Source organism: Bos indicus, chromosome 18, assembly GCF_029378745.1.
Source record: "Bos indicus isolate NIAB-ARS_2022 breed Sahiwal x Tharparkar chromosome 18, NIAB-ARS_B.indTharparkar_mat_pri_1.0, whole genome shotgun sequence".
Classification (NCBI taxonomy): domain Eukaryota; kingdom Metazoa; phylum Chordata; class Mammalia; order Artiodactyla; family Bovidae; genus Bos; species Bos indicus.
This window is the reverse complement of record NC_091777.1, coordinates 56036722-56051504: the sequence shown is the minus strand read 5'-3', so window position 1 is coordinate 56051504 and position 14783 is coordinate 56036722. Positions and strand designations below refer to the sequence as shown.

General features: G+C 53.1%; 2 protein-coding genes across 3 annotated transcripts; one reads left to right on the top strand and one right to left on the bottom strand.

The window, feature by feature from the left end:
- Positions 1-13: 13 nt before the first annotated feature.
- On the top strand, positions 14-8511 carry TULP2 (TUB like protein 2). Of its 2 annotated transcripts, XM_070771429.1 has the most exons (13): positions 14-558; positions 851-883; positions 1332-1383; positions 1798-1924; positions 2581-2718; positions 2964-3086; positions 3892-4013; positions 4672-4974; positions 6555-6667; positions 7162-7276; positions 7361-7459; positions 7695-7866; positions 8354-8511. In XM_070771429.1, exons 2-13 carry the CDS (start codon positions 852-854, stop codon positions 8485-8487), a joined length of 1530 nt encoding a protein of 509 aa, XP_070627530.1. In that variant the 5' UTR covers positions 14-558; position 851; the 3' UTR covers positions 8488-8511. The 2 variants fall into 2 exon arrangements, with proteins under 2 accessions (XP_070627530.1, XP_070627531.1); XM_070771430.1 differs by lacking the exon at positions 4672-4974.
- Positions 8512-9611: 1100 nt separating this feature from the next.
- Positions 9612-13293, bottom strand: PPP1R15A (protein phosphatase 1 regulatory subunit 15A). Its single transcript, XM_019979710.2, has 3 exons — positions 13051-13293; positions 10442-12355; positions 9612-10032 (listed from the first exon to the last, which is right to left on the bottom strand). Exons 2-3 carry the CDS (start codon positions 12344-12346, stop codon positions 9688-9690), a joined length of 2250 nt encoding a protein of 749 aa, XP_019835269.2. The 5' UTR covers positions 12347-12355; positions 13051-13293; the 3' UTR covers positions 9612-9687.
- Positions 13294-14783: the final 1490 nt, after the last annotated feature.

Genomic DNA, 14783 nt, shown 5'->3' with positions numbered 1-14783 from the left:
GAGACTTTCAAAGAGAACTACAACTCCCTCTCGACCGGGGCAAAATAAGTCTACTTCCGCGGGCATCTTGGCCTCTTTGGCTCATGGAAGTTGTAGTTTTCTCATTTATTTTCTCGCCTGGACGTGGCTGTAAATTACAGATCGATAGTAGCTGGCACAGGTCACATTATAACTTTCTTATGTAAGAGAGAAAAGAGCTTGCGACGAGGCCCCTCGAAGGTCCCTTTAAGGAACACTTGCACGTTCTTCCAATTTAGAACCCCTGTAGTAGGGTTGCCTGGCTGCAGCAGAGGCCAAAGGTCATTGCTTTGTTGGAAGTAGAGCGCGGGGTGGGGTCAGAAGGGAGGGGGATTAGGGCAGGTTCCAAGGGAATCCCCCGTCCTCCCTCTAAGCCCTCTTCTCTCCCCTGCTTACTTCCCAGAGACCCAGAGATTATGTCCCTGGTTTCCAAAGAGAGGGTCAGTTATGTTTAGAAATTGGCCAGACAGGCAAGGAATTGAGGTGTGAATGTGAAAAGTTTCTCCAGGTAGGAGAAGAGGTCTCCAGGATCCCAGGCAGGTGGGTACTGAGGGTCTGGGATCACTGGGGATGGGGTGTTTGGAGTCCAGTCTTGAGTTCTCATGTCTGGGTGAAGGAGAGAGTTAGGTATTGGGAGAAGAGCAAGCTGGACTCCTGGGCTCCTGATAGTGGTGAAAGCTGGAACAGGCTTCAGGGTCCCTAACAAGTATTAGCACTGGAATTTGGGTTGCCTGGGTCCAGGAGAAAATCTCAAGCTTAAGACCAGGTGTTGGAGGGCAGAGCCTATTGGGATGTTGGGTCTGGTTCCTGACTCCTTGTTTTGCTTCTCCAGAATGTCTCGGGAAAGTGATACATGGAAGAAAGAGTAAGTGGGGGAAATGGGATGGGCAAGGGTAGAGATGGAGGGGGCAGCACACCTCCACAGCAGCTGTGGATTATGCCCACACCTGCTCAGCAGCTCTGGTCTCCTAATGAGGTGTGCCTTGCAGGGAGGGGCTGGGGGCTTGGACTTCTGGGTCCTACCTACCTAACCGGAGGGAGCTACAGATGAGGACCCCTGGGTCTGAAAGAGGAAGGGCTGGAGGCTTTGAGTCCTGAGATAGGAGGGGCTTGAGATCTCTGACCCCTGGACTCTAGATAGGCCAGTGCAAGGAGAAAGAACTTAAGCACTGGCGGAGCAGACTCAGGTTCTATCTCTTCTGTGACCTCACAAGTGTTCAGAACCCTAAGTTGGGCAGCGGGAAGAAGGGGAAGGGCTCTTGGGCAACGGGGGTGCCCTGCTTGCTGTCACTATTAGCCTGCACGTCTCTCAGGGCCCTGGGAGATGAGCTAGCCGCTATGAGACTGCAGAAGCTGGAACAGCAGGTACTGTGCCCAGGAATCCTGCCAACCCTCCCCTTCTATCTTCCATACCCCCTCAGGAGTCCCACCCCCAGGACTTGCTCTGGGAGTGGTCCTCGTTGTGTCTCTCGGAGTCTCAAGTTTTGCAATTGGGAAACGAGAAAACAGAAATTCGGAATCCTCAGGAAGCAAATCTTGGTGACGAGACTCTGAAATTTCTAAGGAACAAGAGTTCTGGGTCCTTAGGACTTCTAGGTCCTTCGGGAGGAGGGGCCTGGATGCCAGGACTCAGGGTTCTATGGAAGGAGTTGCTGAGAGACTGAAGGCCTGGAACTCTCCCACCTATGCAAGGACTCCCCTTGCCCCAGGTCCCCTTTCACCCCAGTCTTCCGGTTCGGTTCCTAGACCCCCCACCCCACCTCTTTCCCGCTCCCGCAGTGGCGTCTGTTTGAGAAGAAGCAGCGACGGAAGCGCCAAGAGCCCCTCATGGTTCAGGCCAATCCTGACGCTTCAGTGCGGCCGCGGAGACCGAGGCGGCGGGAGGAACGCTTCTCGGCTGACAGCGGTGAGGAAAGGTGCCCGGAGTCCGGCAGGAGCACAGGCTGGAGGGAGGGGCCTGTGGGTGTGTGATGGCGGGTGGAGCTACAGGGCCTAGAGGGGAGGGGCCTAGTGGAGCTCGTGGAGGGTGGGGGCGCTTTGATAGAGGGCGGGGGCGGGGCCTGTGAGAGTTCGGGGACGTGGCCAGAGAGATCGAGAGTGCAGGGTATGGTGCAAGTAGAGGTGGGCCCCGAAAGAGATCTGTGATTCGGCTAGGGTGGAGCCTGGGAGAGCCGGGGACCGCCCAGAGAGTGCGGGGACGGGGTCTAAGGAGTCGTGGAACTCGTGGGCTTGGGAGAGTTGGGGGAGGTGCCTGGAAAAGCGCCGGGACGCAGCTCCTAAGAAACTGGAGGGCTGAAGTAGGCAAAGCCCCGGGGCCAGGCCTGGGTAATTGAAAGCCGATTTACTGGAGAGCCCGCGTGGGACTGTTTACACACGGAATCGCGACAGTTTAGTGGTAGGACTGTGCTTCTTTGAGACTTGAGGTTCGGGTTCTGAGTGGGTCTCAGGGGTTTGGGTAGTCAATCAGGGACGAGGTTTGGGAGACCAGCGAGGAGGCGGATCTTCTCAGAGGACCAGGATTTTATGCTTCGTGTTAATGGGCCTCGCCACACCTTCTCCCAGGCCCCAGGAACCCTTTCCTTCAGGAGAATGTGCCAGAAGCGCATTTGTGCCCTGGATCCCACGGTATCCTGGGCACCGTGAGCTGCGGTGGAGATGGCAGTGGCGAGCGTGACCCTCTGTTACCGCCGACAGAAGCAGGTAATCTCAAATCCTTGGGCAGTTGATACCCCAGAACTCCACTCCCCCTAGAACCCAGAAGTCTAGAACCACTCAGTCCTTGATGTCTCCAAAGGGCCCCCGCGGGCCCGGATATGCTTCACCGCCAGGAGTCCAGGTCATGAAACTTTTCCTCCAATACCCAGGAATCTGCATCTCCAGCCCTCTTCCTTCCCTGGTATTCAAAAATCCCAGTCTCCAGTTCTCCTCCCTTTCTTGACTACCAGGCAGTTCTGATCTGGAGTTGGAGGAAGTCTCCGTGGAGGATGTTCCTGCCTCGCCACCTCCTTGTGAAGAGCCTCCGGGGACTCTTTTGCAGCGCAAAGGCTGGCCAGCCCGCCAACGATCTGGTAATTTCTGTGACACTGGGTGAAATCTGGTGCCCTGGTCCATTTGGCACTTCCTCCCCCTTTTTTTTGTAATAGCTCTGTTGAGGTGTATTTCACATATTATACAAATTCACTCATTTAAAATTTTACAATTCCATGGTTTTCAGTGTATTTACTGAGATGTGCAACACACACCACAATGAATTCTAGACTATTATCATTACCCACAAAAGAAAACGCTATGCATTTTATCAGTCACTGCCCCATCCCCCATTTCTCCCAGACCTAATAACTACTAACTTAATTTCTCTTTAGACACTTCATGTATAGAATAATACAGTATATAATTTCTTGTGATTGGCTTCTTTGGCTTAGCATGTTTTCAATGTTCATCTATTTTATAGCATTATCAGTATTTCATTCCTTTTTCTTAATACTATTCAATGGTAGGGAGATTTCCTTTTATTCTCATGACTTGACCAGTGATTTCAATAACAGGACTCTGGGTTATAACCCCAAATTTGCTCCCTCCTCCCATTTTAGTTCCCCAGTCTCTCGGATGCTCTCTCTGGGACAAAGGAAAGAGAGGACTTTAACCCCTCCCTGTCCTTAGATCCAGGGCAGTCACAGACTTCTCAACTTGTATAGACCCCTGTGCACATAGAGGAGGAGAAGAATCTGGCAAGTGAGGTTGATGATAAATAAGTAGGAGTCGGAAACCTAGGAGTTCTGAGCTTCTCCAGCTAGCACTAATGACCTTGTCCCAAGCTCTTGGGTCCCAGGTGCCCTGAGCTCAGTCTTTTCAGGGCTTTTTTCTACCCCTTAGGCGCCAGTGCTGAGGACGAGAGTGAATTACAGGATGTTGGAATTGAATACGAAGTGCCCAGTGCCAGATCAAGCCCTGGAATGGATGGTGACGGTGGCCTTGGAGACTTGGCCTCCAACAAGGTGGGAGGTGGCACAGCCAATAAGGATATAGGAGGAAGAGGGCTAGTCTCAGGCTCGCGGGGCGCTAAAATTCTGCAGTCTAATCAAGGGCCCTTTTTACTGGTGGGTGGAACCTGTTATGTTTGGGCTAGCAGAAGTTCTTTGTGTGCAGCATTTATTTTCAACCTAGAGGATCGGAATTGATGTGAGCATATACCTTAAAACCCAGCCCATCAAAAGGCAGTGAACTTTGGAGAGGGTGAAATAGTGATAGGAAAGGGCCAGATGGCACTCATTTTGGTATGAATGAAAGCGAGATAGTTTCAGTCGAGAAAATCTGGGCGGTGTTATATGTTAATATATAGACCAGGTGAACACGGGTATTAAAGGAATGGGCAGTACTTTCAAGAGAATTCTCCAATTGGTAGGTGAAATGGGTGTGGCTAATGTTACTGGCCAATCAACAAATGAAGCGATCTTGGGGTTTGAGCTTGGGAATTGAACGTACTGGCCAATCAGCAGGCGGCTGAAATATTTGACCAATAGACAGAAACTTGGTCGAGAGACAGAGCTGGGATGGCCAATCATCAGTTGGCAAAGCAGGGAGCCGGGGAGGGTGAGCGGGCTGAGGAGGGCGAGTCTCAGCTGTCTCTCAACTTGAATTTGGTGCGTGGGCCAGGGCGAAGACCTCGAAGAGAAGAAAGAGGAGCCGGAGTTTACCATGAGGAAATCCCCAGGGACAGCCGACGAAGTGGTGTCCGAGGGCGCGCGCGGCGCGGGCAGCGGCGATGTGGGGAACTCGCCCCGCACGCCTCCCTGCGCCCCAGGCCCTCGGCTGGGCGAGGACATGAGAGCATATGTGCTGCGGCCAGCGATGCGCGGTCGCACGGTGCAATGTCGCATCAGCCGCGACAAGCGCGGGGTAGACAAGGGCATGTTCCCGTTCTACTATCTCTACCTGGAGGCGGCCGACGGCCTAAAGGTGTGGTCTGGCAGCTTGGAAACAAGTCCCACCTCGCAGGGTCTGAGTGAGGTCAAGACTTAGGCGAATCGAAGCCTAGCTCTTCATTGAACTAGGACTAATCAGCTCCAACGCCAGGCCCTGCCCTTCAGAAAACTGGGCTCCTTTATTCTCAGAGCCCAGTGGCATAGGCCCTCTCCATCCCATAACCCAGGCTTGTCCACTTTCGAATTGAGCTGGCCTTTATCACAGCTAGGCCACGCCCCCTCAGAGTCCCAAACCCCACCCCTTACAGACCCTCCAGGTATTGGCCACCTTTTGTTGGGGCTTCCCTGGTAGCTCAGCTGGTAAAGAATCTGCCTGCAATGCAGGAGACCCCGGTTGGATTCCTGGGTCGGGAAGATCCCCTGGAGAAGGGAACGGGTATTCTGGCCTGGAGAATTCCATGAACTGTATGGTCCATGGGGTTGAAAAGAGTTGGACACGGCTGAGCGACTTTCACTTCTCACTTGGTCCAAATCTAGGCCCTAGTCCCCCCCAATCCTGAGACAGGTCCCGGCCCCTCCCAGGAGCTAAGCTTTTCCCTTCGTGGATTTTCCACTGATAGCCAAGCTACGCCCCTTTGAGTCAGGTCATTTCTCTCACGTGTGACCGCCTCTCAATTATTCATTCTCCCCCAGAAAGAGGCTTTTCCCCTACTCAGTGCCAGACAGGGTTTTCACAGATGAAACACTGAAGTCCTGCTGTAATGTTCCAAATGAGGCCCGTCCCTATTCTAAAGCCAGGCCCTGCCTGCCAGGCAAGTTCACCCCCTGCCTTGGCTTTCCCTCAGCTCTGGGCCCAATATCCGAAGGATTAGGGGGAGATATTAAGATGTGAAATGAAACTCCCCTTTCGGGACCCAGCTGACACCCTGCATCTACCAGCAAGCCTCAGTTCAGTTGTTCAGTCATTTTCGACTCTGTGACCCCATGGAGTGCAGCACGGCAGACTTCCCTGTCCATCACCAACTCCCAGAGCTTACTCAAACTCATGTCCATGAGTCATGATGCATCCAACCATCTCATCCTCTGTCATCCCCTTCTCCTGCCTTCAGTCTTTCTGAGCATCCAGGGTCTTTTCCAATGAAGAAGACCTTTGCATTAGGTGGTCAAAGTATCGGAGTTTCAGCTTCAGTTATCAGTCCTTTCAATGAATATTCAGGACTGATTCCCTTTCCTTTCCAGCAAGCCTTAGGACACTTACTGCTCCATTACCCTTTCCTCTGTCTTGGGACATGGTATTTCCTTGTTTTTGAACCCCTGTGTGCACGCTAAGTCACTTCAGTCCTTTTCAACTCTGTGACCCTATGGACAGTAGCCCACCAGGGTCCTCTGTCCATGGGATTCTCCAGGCAAGAATATTGGAGTGGGTTACCATACCTCCTCCAGGGGATCTTCCTGACCCAGGGATTGAACCCTCATCTCTAAGGTCTCCTGCATTGGCAGGTCGCTTCTTTACCACTAGCACCACCGTCACCAGGGAAGCCCCAGTCTTTTGGACCCCTAGCTCTAGCCAAATATCAGAAGTCGATTCTAATGGGCTATTTATCACATCCACAGCACTTCCTTCTGGCGGGGCGCAAGAGAAAAAGGAGCAAAACCTCTAATTACCTCATCTCCTTGGACCCTACAGACCTGTCTCGGGATGGGGACAATTTTGTGGGCAAAGTCAGGTGGGCAGAGTTCTGATGTGTGTGCTAAACAGGTGGCAAGGGGTGGGAGGAAGGGGACAATTGAACTACACTTCCCAGCAGTCCAAGGGTACAAGTTCCACCTGTTCTAGAACTTTTTCTCGTAGGGACTGATGGGTTATGTAGTCCTTCAAGTTTTAACTCCAGGGTGGTTGGGAATAGAACTGAAGACTTCAGAGGCAAGGCTGGCATTAAAGACATTTGACTTCTTGAGCAGCAGGGAGCTGGGACTTCTAAGTTCCTGTGACAGAAGAGGGCTCGTGTATGTGAGTTCTGTCTTAGAGGAAGAGCGTTGCTAAAGGCCCAAGGCAGGAGCCTAAAAATCCTTCTCCCCAGAGGAAGAGAGGGACCTGGGACTGGTAGATGGAACAAGAGTCTTATGTAGAGGATGGATCGAAAGACTTGATGAGATGACATGGGAAAGCAAAACAGAAATAATTATTGTTTTTATTCTGACCATTTCCCTCCTGGAGCAGATCTAATGTCTTGGGCACCAAGTTCAGCATCTTCGACAATGGGGTGAATCCGGAAAGGAAACATTTTTTTCCGGAGACAGCTCGGATCAGGGAGGAGCTGGGGGCTGTATGTTATGTGAGTGTCCGGGGGGATGAGAGAGAGGAGTAGAACGGTGGGGAGGGAGAAAGAAGCAGGCCAAATAGAGCATACCACCCTCAGGAGACCAACGTCTTGGGATTCCGAGGGCCCCGGAAAATGAATGTTATTATTCCGGAAATCAACGCCCAGAACCAGAGAATCTGTGTCCAGCCACAAAATGTGAGTCCACCAAACTTGAGAATCTCTGGGTCAGTGGAGGAGGAAGGTCTAGGGGACCGGCCACAGGTGCTAAGAGGAGAGGGGGCCGATGGGTTGCATAAGGTCACATAAGCCTGGAGGATTTTGTCAGACTTAAATGTCTTAGGAAGGGAAAACTAGGGACTCAAAATTCTGCGTTCAGAAGAAAAAAGCTGGTTGGTAGTTGGCTAACCACGCCTCCTACTTTACCCTTAAGGAACAAGAATCGCTACTGAGTCGTCTCCAACGGGGGGCCAGCCAGGGCCTGGTCCTGCTGCAAAATAAAGCCCCATCGTGGAACGATGAGAGCGGCGCCTACGTGCTCAATTTTCATGGTCGGGTCACACGGGCCTCGGTCAAGAACTTCCAGATCGTTCATCCGGATGACCGTGAGCTCCTAGGAAACGGTTTACCTTGGCAAGGGGGCAGGAGGAAAAGTACTTCTCCCATTAGCACTTGAGCGTTTTTGCAGGGAGGGCCGACTCCACGCTATTGCAAAGCCTATGGGGAAGTGTAGTGTACATGGCTGAAAGTGAAGTCGCTCAGTCGTGTCCGACTCTTTGCGACCCCATGGACTGTAGCCCACCCGGTTCCTCTGTCCTTGGGATTTCCCAGGCAAGAATACTGGAGTGGGTTGCCATTTCCTTCTCCAGGGGATTTTCCCGACCCAGGGATCGAACCTGGGTCTCCGGCATTGCGGGCAGACGCTTTACCGTCTGAGCCACCAGGGAACTCGGCTGAGGGCCCTGTAAACACACTTCCGGGATTCTGGGCGGAATAAGGGCGCCGCACAGCCTCTCGGGAGTCGTAGTTCTCGCGGCTCAGAGGCCCGCGGCAGGGAAATAACACACCCTCAGTTCCTGACTTCCTCTTCAGCGGACTACCTCGTGCTCCAGTTTGGTCGTGTAGCCCCAGACACGTTCACCATGGACTTCCGCTTCCCACTTTGCCCGCTCCAAGCCTTTGCCATCTGCTTGTCCAGTTTCGATGGGAAGCTGGCATGTGAGTAAATTCAATAAACAACTCTCATCAGCGTCTGTGCCTGCTCATTTAAAGGAAGGGCCTCAGCATGCCTTTTTTTACATGAGTTTACTAATAACCAATACTTACTAGATGGCGCCTGGGCGCCCCGTTCTGTGCTCTAGGGAGTGGGCTTATGGGCAACACTTGCTCTCCTGAAATCATAGTCTGATCATGGGGGATGGGTCTTAACAAAAATTCAAAATGCTCGCCTGCTATAAAGGAGGAAAATATAAGGTGGCTGGGTCAGAGCAAGGCATCTCTAAAATATATATACTTTTATGCTATATCTGAATAACCACAAGGAGCTAGCTGAGCCAGAGAGGTCAGGGACGAGCTACATAAGGCAGCGGCTCATACAAAGGTGGAAGGGGGATTAGTGGTTTTCGGAAAGGGTGGTGTAGCATCAGCTTGCTGGGGAACCAGTGGGGAGGCGCAGGGTATGAGGCTGGACCGGGTGCAGGACATTTGGAGCACTCTTGTTTGAACTGCTGAGAAGAGTTTTTGAAGTTGGCGCAATAAGTAGGATGGGTAATTGACATGCATGTGTGGATGAAAGAATAATTACAGTAATAGCCAACACTGAACAGGTTAACAAACATTGTTTTAATTATGACTTATTTTGGGATCTTACAAGCTCTTAAGGTATGTGCAGTTGTTAGCCGCATTTTACAGATAAGGAAACAGTTTATGGACATAGGATTTATAAATGTGAAATCAGGTACATTTATAAGTTTAAAAGTCTTGGGGAACTCACTACATCTGCCAGTAGGGAGGATAAGTCTTTGTATTTAAGGAGCACACAGAAAACTGGAGCTTAACCCTTTTTTAGGAATTAGTGAGTTCAGCTCCCAGACCCTTTGGGGATATAACTGTCCTAGGTTTAATAAAATGTAGGCAGAAGCCAAAAAAAAAAAAACAAAAAAAGAAACCCGACAAAACCCACCAGTCCTTAGTTCAAAGAAGCCTCAGGATGGGAAGAGGCAGATTTAAGGGATGATGGGAAATGTAGTTTATCTTCCATGAAAGTGCTGGCCTTTATGTATTCCCCTAACCGTCCTGGGGACTCAGGAGTAGTGAATGCTGTCAGTTCAGACACACACGGAGACGCTACTTACTACAAAAAGCTTTATTTATTATATAAACCTACATTCAAATAAATAAATAGTTAACACAAAAACTACTTCACATTAGCCACGCCTCCCACTGAGGTCTAGGCTAGGAGACACACAGGGAGGGGAGGGAGAGGCCAGAGCGTGGCTCAAGGGCGTGGCCTGGATGGGGGACATCAGTGAGGTCTGGGTAGGGGCAGGGACAGTGGCCAGGGAAGTGGGAGGGTTCCCGAGACGTGCCCAGGCCCTGGCCCGGGCAGCAGGGGTGAGGTAGGGACCCAGCTCCTCTTGGACCTGGGCGATGCGTCGGGCGAAGCGGCTTCGATCCCGGGCAAACTGCTCCCAGGGGCCTCTGCGGGCGGCCTGAGCCGGTCCTGCCCAGACAACCAGGGGATGGATGGAGACCTTCTCAGAGAAGCGCACCTGGAGATGGACGGGCACAGACACGGGGAGACACACACACACAAGATCCAGAGGGCCGCAGGTGGGGAGAAAGAGAAACAACAACAACAAAAATGAGTTGCGCAACAATGCTTGTCATCTGGCTTGTTATCTTGCCTGCCAAGTGATTCCCCAGCTGACTCACTGAAGGTAGAGGTGGGGCCCTGGGGTTGACATGAGCTCAGAGGCTCCTTCCTCCCACAGGGGCCAGCCTCTTGCAAAGGATTGCATTAACGTGAACACAGCCCTCCCAATGGAGCTCACATGCAACCCTCTGCAAGTTGGGGGAGCCAGGAGTCGGGGCCTCCAGTCCTTTGGTCCCCAGGCCCAGGAGTGCCAGCTCCCAGCCCTCTCCTCCCTAACCTCAAGAATCTAAGTTCTCAGTACCCACCTTTCTGGTCTTCAGGAGAGGTTCAAGGTCCTGATGCCTGGTGGGGGTTTGTGCAGACTTGAGCCGTCTTTGCAGTCGGAGGGGCAACCGAGGAGGAGCCCAGGGAGGTGGGGGCTTCTCTCCAGGTAGATAGATGGCCACTCGGAAGGGGCAGGACTCAGCTTCTCCCCACTTCTCAGCAGCTTCTCCTCCGTCTGTTTTCTCTCCAGGCTGATAAATCTGGTCCCTGAGGAGGGCACTCTGGGTCTGAAGGGAGGGGCTGGGCCCCAAGTCAGCTGCTCCTGATTCATTATCTTCGTCCTCATACTCATCTTCTTCCTCCGTGTCTTCTCCTGGTCGATACACCCAGGCGCTCAGGAAGGCACTGGGGGGTGGGGTGGCAGAGGAGACCTCGGCTTCTCCCTCATCTTCAGTTGCTTCTGAATCACAGTCCTCCTCTTCCTCTGTGTCTCCTGGTTGATACACCCAGGCACTCAGGAAGGTACTTGTCAGAGAGATGGAAGAGGAGACCTTGGCTTCTCCCTCATCTTCAGTTGAATCACAGTCCTCCTCTTCCTCTGTGTCTCCTGGTCGATACACCCAGGCACTCAGGAAGGCACTGGGGGGTGGGGTGGCAGAGGAGACCTCGGCTTCTCCCTCATCTTCAGTTGCTTCTGAATCACAGTCCTCCTCTTCCTCCATGTCTTCTCCTGGTCGATACACCCAGGCACTCAGGAAGGCACTGGGGGGTGGGGTGGCAGAGGAGACCTCGGCTTCTCCCTCATCTTCAGTTGCTTCTGAATCACAGTCCTCCTCTTCTTCCATGTCTTCTCCTGGTCGATACACCCAGGCACTCAGGAAGGCACTTGTCCGTAGGTTGGCAGAGGAGACTTCGGCTTCTCCCTCATCTTCAGTTGCTTCTGAATCACAGTCCTCCTCCTCTTCATCCTCCTCCTCCGTGTCTTCTGGTCGATACACCCAGTCCCTCAGGAAGGCACTTGTGAGTGGGACGGAAGAGGAAGCCCCCATTTCCTCTGAATCACAGTCCTCCTCCTCCTCTGTGATCGCACTGGATGGATGCTGCCAGGTCCTGAGAGAGGGCCTCTGGGCTAGACTTGTGAAGTGTGGCCCTGGGTCAGCATCTCCTTTCTCAGCCTGTTTGTCCTTCTCCTCCTCCTCAGACTCCTTTCCCGAACAACATTCCCAGGCCCTGAGGTGGGAGCCTACAGATGAGGGGGACATGGAGGTCTTCGTGGCTGCTTCAGTCTGTGTTCTTTCTTCTGTGGCTCCATTCACCGGGCGGCACACCCTAACAGCTTCTCCATTCTCTTCCTCCTCTTCTTCCTCCTCCCCTGGGCAACACTCCCAATGTGACAGAGGAAAAGAGAACGCGGTCACTTCGTTACCTCCACCTCCAGTAACGGCTTCTTCCTTCGATTCCTCCTCCCCAGGAAGGTCTGGCAGAGATCTTATCAGAAGGCTGAGGGGCAGGGGAGCAGGCTGGCCATCCATAAATTCTTTCTGCTCTCTAGGGACACCAGTTGCTTCTTCCCCACCGTACTTTTCATCATCATCATCTGAAAGTCCCCAGGCTTCGGGAAGAGAATGCTTGGCTTCCAGGTTGGGGCAGGCCCCCGGGGAGGCTTCTCGGTCCTCCTCAGCCGCTCCACTGTCTTTGGTCTCCTCTTGAGGGTGCCTGCCCCAGAGGGCATGGTAGGTGGCCAGAGAAGCCTTTGCTTCATCCTCCAGGCCAGCTCCTCCCTGATCTGCTTCGGTTACTGCTTCCACTAGCCAGGGCTCTGGAGGTCCTGGGGCCCTCAGGAGGCTCCAGGCCCGGCTGAGAAGGCCCATCAGTGGGGACAGGAGGAAGAGGGGGTGGGTACCTCTCCAGGGGGCAGGCTGATGGGGCATTTGGCCTGGAGCCATCTGTCTGGGCTGGGGAAAGGGGAGGAAAAAAAAAAGGGGTCAAGTTTAGAAGCCATTTAGGGAATAGCATCAGAGGATGATGACCTTGAGTCATCGCAACGGAAATAGTAACACAAATAGCAACACAAATAGCAACGTAAGAGTTCCTGCCTCACATTCTTTTCTGATCCCAGCCACTCCCATCTCTGACCTTTGTTTCCCCACCTCTTCTTTCAAAACCCAGGAGTTCCTAGTTCTCTCCTTCCCTTAGTCCAACAAGCTCCCAGCCCCATCTGCTCTCAAACCCGTAAGTCCTGGTCCCAGGAAGCCAAAACTCAGGTCCTCTACTTGCTTCTCTTGGGAACAAAGTCCTAGTCCTTGCTTCTCTCAACTCCCGAGGACTGACAAATCAGCTCCCATCACCCACCCCCGCCTTGGAAACTCAAAAATTCCGGTCCCTAGATAGTTACTTTTCTGGGGACCCAAGAGTCTGGCTCCCAGACCCCTCCTCCGTCTGCCTCAAGACTCTCAAGTTCCCAATTCTTTCTGCTTCCTAAGTCGGAGCCCTGGGGTTCCTCCCACCCCTCCAGAACCCCTCAGGTTCCCAGGCCTTCCTTAGTACCCACGGAACTGAGAAGTCTGACCTCCCGCCTTCTAACTGGCCAGGAGTCCGGTCCCAGCCCCCAACCCCTGGGAACCTAGGTGTTCCGATTCCCTCAACTCACCAGCTCTGGACTGCGCGTCAACCCGGAGGCAGGAGCGCCGGCTGAGGTTGCCACAAGTGATCGCAGGTTCGGACGGCTCGGGAGATCAGCGCGTTCATCTCGCCCTCCGGCGTCGGGCTCGAGGACTCAAGTTGTCACCGGCTGCTGCAAGCGCTGTCGCGACAAAGAGGCATACGATCGTCCAGGGAAACATACAAATACATCCAGGCCGGAAACTTCATGAAGAGGTGACGCCACCCTCAGCGTTTTTATGGACCAAGGCAGCCGGACGTGCTGACGTCAAAGGGGAGGCGGGGTTTCGAAACGTAAACGTGAGGGAAGGGAACGGAAAACAAGGTTGGACTTCTCGCGGAGATTCCGGGCTTTGTGACATCACGCGGCGGCGGTGTTTCCAAGCGTGGCCACGCCCCAAGGGAGCGAGCTGTCACTCAAGCGCGTGAACTGCTCAAGCAGAATGCGAGCTCGTTTAACCCTTGTTCCAGGCAAATGCCTCGCCTCTCTAATTTAAAACCAGGCCCCGCTACCTGGTGTGGGAGAGTATTATTGTTCCCATATCACAGATGGGGAAACTGAGGCTTGGGAATGAAATCACTTGCCCAAGGCGATCACAGCAGAGTCTAGATTCATTGCCAAAGAGACAGAATGTGTAAGGCCCCTGAAGGCAGGCACTTTGCTTTGCCCACTGCATGGCACATAGTAGGTACTCAACAAATACGTGGTGAAAGTGAAGGTGTTAGTCGCTGAGTTGTGCCCGATTCTTTGTGACTCCATGGACTGTAGCCTGCCAGGCTCCTCTGTCCCTGGAATTCTCCAGGCAAGAATACTGAAGTGGATAGCCATTCTCTTCTCCAGGGGATTTTCCCGACCCAGGGATCGAACCCAGGTCTCCTGCATTGCAGGCAGATTCTTTACCGTGGTGAGGGGATACTTAACCAAAAATTCACACGCCTTCCCTGTCTCGGGCACAAGTCTCCACTCGTAGGTTTCACCTGCTTCAAATTTATCAAAACAAAACAAAAAACCTCTGCTTACACAAACTGAAATTCTGGCTGTGTAGCACCAACGGACTCTTGCCTGGAAAATCCCATGGACGGAGGAGACTGGTAGGCTGCAGTCTATGGGGTCGCTAAGAGTCAGACAAGACTCAGCGACTTCACTTTCACTTTTCACTTTCATGCATTGGAGAAGGAAATGGCAACCCACTCCAGTGTTCTTGCCTGGAGAATCCCAGGGACGGGGGAGCCTGGTGGGCTGCCGTCTATGGGGTCGCACAGAGTCGGACACGACTGAAGAGACTTAGCAGCAGCAGCACTAACGGAACCTCATGGGAGTGAGGGGGGGGGGGTCTTCTGTCACAAATTCCAGGCCCAGGAACACAGTCCCAGTCCTCCCCCGCACCGCCCCCCCCCCCACCACTCACCCCTTCCCTCCTGCCCCACCCCGTAATCCTGTTCTTCAAAATATGCCCAGGACTCAAGTCTCCCTCCTGAAGGGGTCATCCCCAGTATAGAATGGAATTCTCACGTGAATCCGAGGTGGACATTGACCCTGGCCACTTGACCCTGCTCGCTCAGGAATCTGGGCCACTCCTCGTCACTGGCACACTTGGACCCGTCCACTTAAAGCCACCCTTCCAGATCCCAGCTCCATTTACAGCCCAGCAGTCCTGAATCCTAGCTCACACCTTTCCAGGTGTCCAGGAGTCTGAGTCCCCGATCCTTCCAAGATCCTAG